Genomic DNA, 929 nt, shown 5'->3' with positions numbered 1-929 from the left:
AAAAAAATACCATTACAAAAGCATGTGCTGTAACAACAACATTGTATAATTGATGATTTCCCATAAAAATTTGATTACCGGGTTGTGCTAATTCTATTCTTATTAAAAGAGATAAAGTAGTACCAACAACACCGGCAAAAGCACTAAAAATTAAATATAAAGTTCCAATATCTTTATGATTTGTTGAAAAAAGCCATCTAGTTGACCATTGTTTTATATTATTTTGAAAATTCATTTTTGGAATATATATTTATATGTATTTTATATGCAAAATTATAAAATAATAGTAATTTATTTAAAATTAAAAAACATTGGTTTTTAATTTTATTTATTAAAAAATTGTTTAATTTTATTTATTATATTTTTAATATCAGTAAATATCAATAATATTAAAAATATTATACTTATAATTTTAAATATCATAAAAATTATTTAATTTTATAAATCAAAATCAAAATTAATTTTATTTTTTAACCATGCTAAATAATCTTCTAACGAAACAGCTTCTACAACAATAGGCATAAATCCGTGATTTACACCACAAATTTCGCTACATTGTCCATAAAAAACACCTGTTCGTTTTATAAACATTGAAGTTTGATTTAAACGGCCTGGACACGCATCTAATTTTATACCTAATGAAGGTATTGCCCAAGAATGTAAAACATCGGATGCGGTAATTAATACACGAATATGACTGTTAACTGGAACTACCACACGATTATCAACTTCTAAAAGTCTAAATTGTCCTATTTCTAAATCATTTTCTTGTACCATATAACTATCAAAAATTAAAGGTTCATCTGAAAATTCTAAATTATCTGAGTATTCATAACTCCAATACCATTGGCTACCAATTACTTTTAATGTAATAATCGGGTCAATTATTTCATCCATAGAATATAATAATGCGAATGAAGGTATTGCGA

General features: G+C 24.1%; 1 protein-coding gene across 1 annotated transcript; it reads right to left on the bottom strand.

The window, feature by feature from the left end:
* Positions 1 to 438: 438 nt before the first annotated feature.
* On the bottom strand, positions 439 to 897 carry PHALS_04891 (cytochrome c oxidase subunit partial; the record flags this gene model as incomplete). Its single annotated transcript, XM_024721744.1, has 1 exon — positions 439 to 897. The coding sequence occupies one exon, from the start codon at positions 895 to 897 to the stop codon at positions 439 to 441; it is 459 nt and encodes a 152-aa protein (XP_024586901.1).
* Positions 898 to 929: the final 32 nt, after the last annotated feature.

This window comes from Plasmopara halstedii, mitochondrion, assembly GCF_900000015.1.
Source record: "Plasmopara halstedii genome assembly, contig: Scaffold_2827, organelle: mitochondrion, whole genome shotgun sequence".
NCBI lineage: Eukaryota > Oomycota > Peronosporomycetes > Peronosporales > Peronosporaceae > Plasmopara > Plasmopara halstedii.
This window is presented reverse-complemented; position numbering and strand designations above follow the sequence as displayed.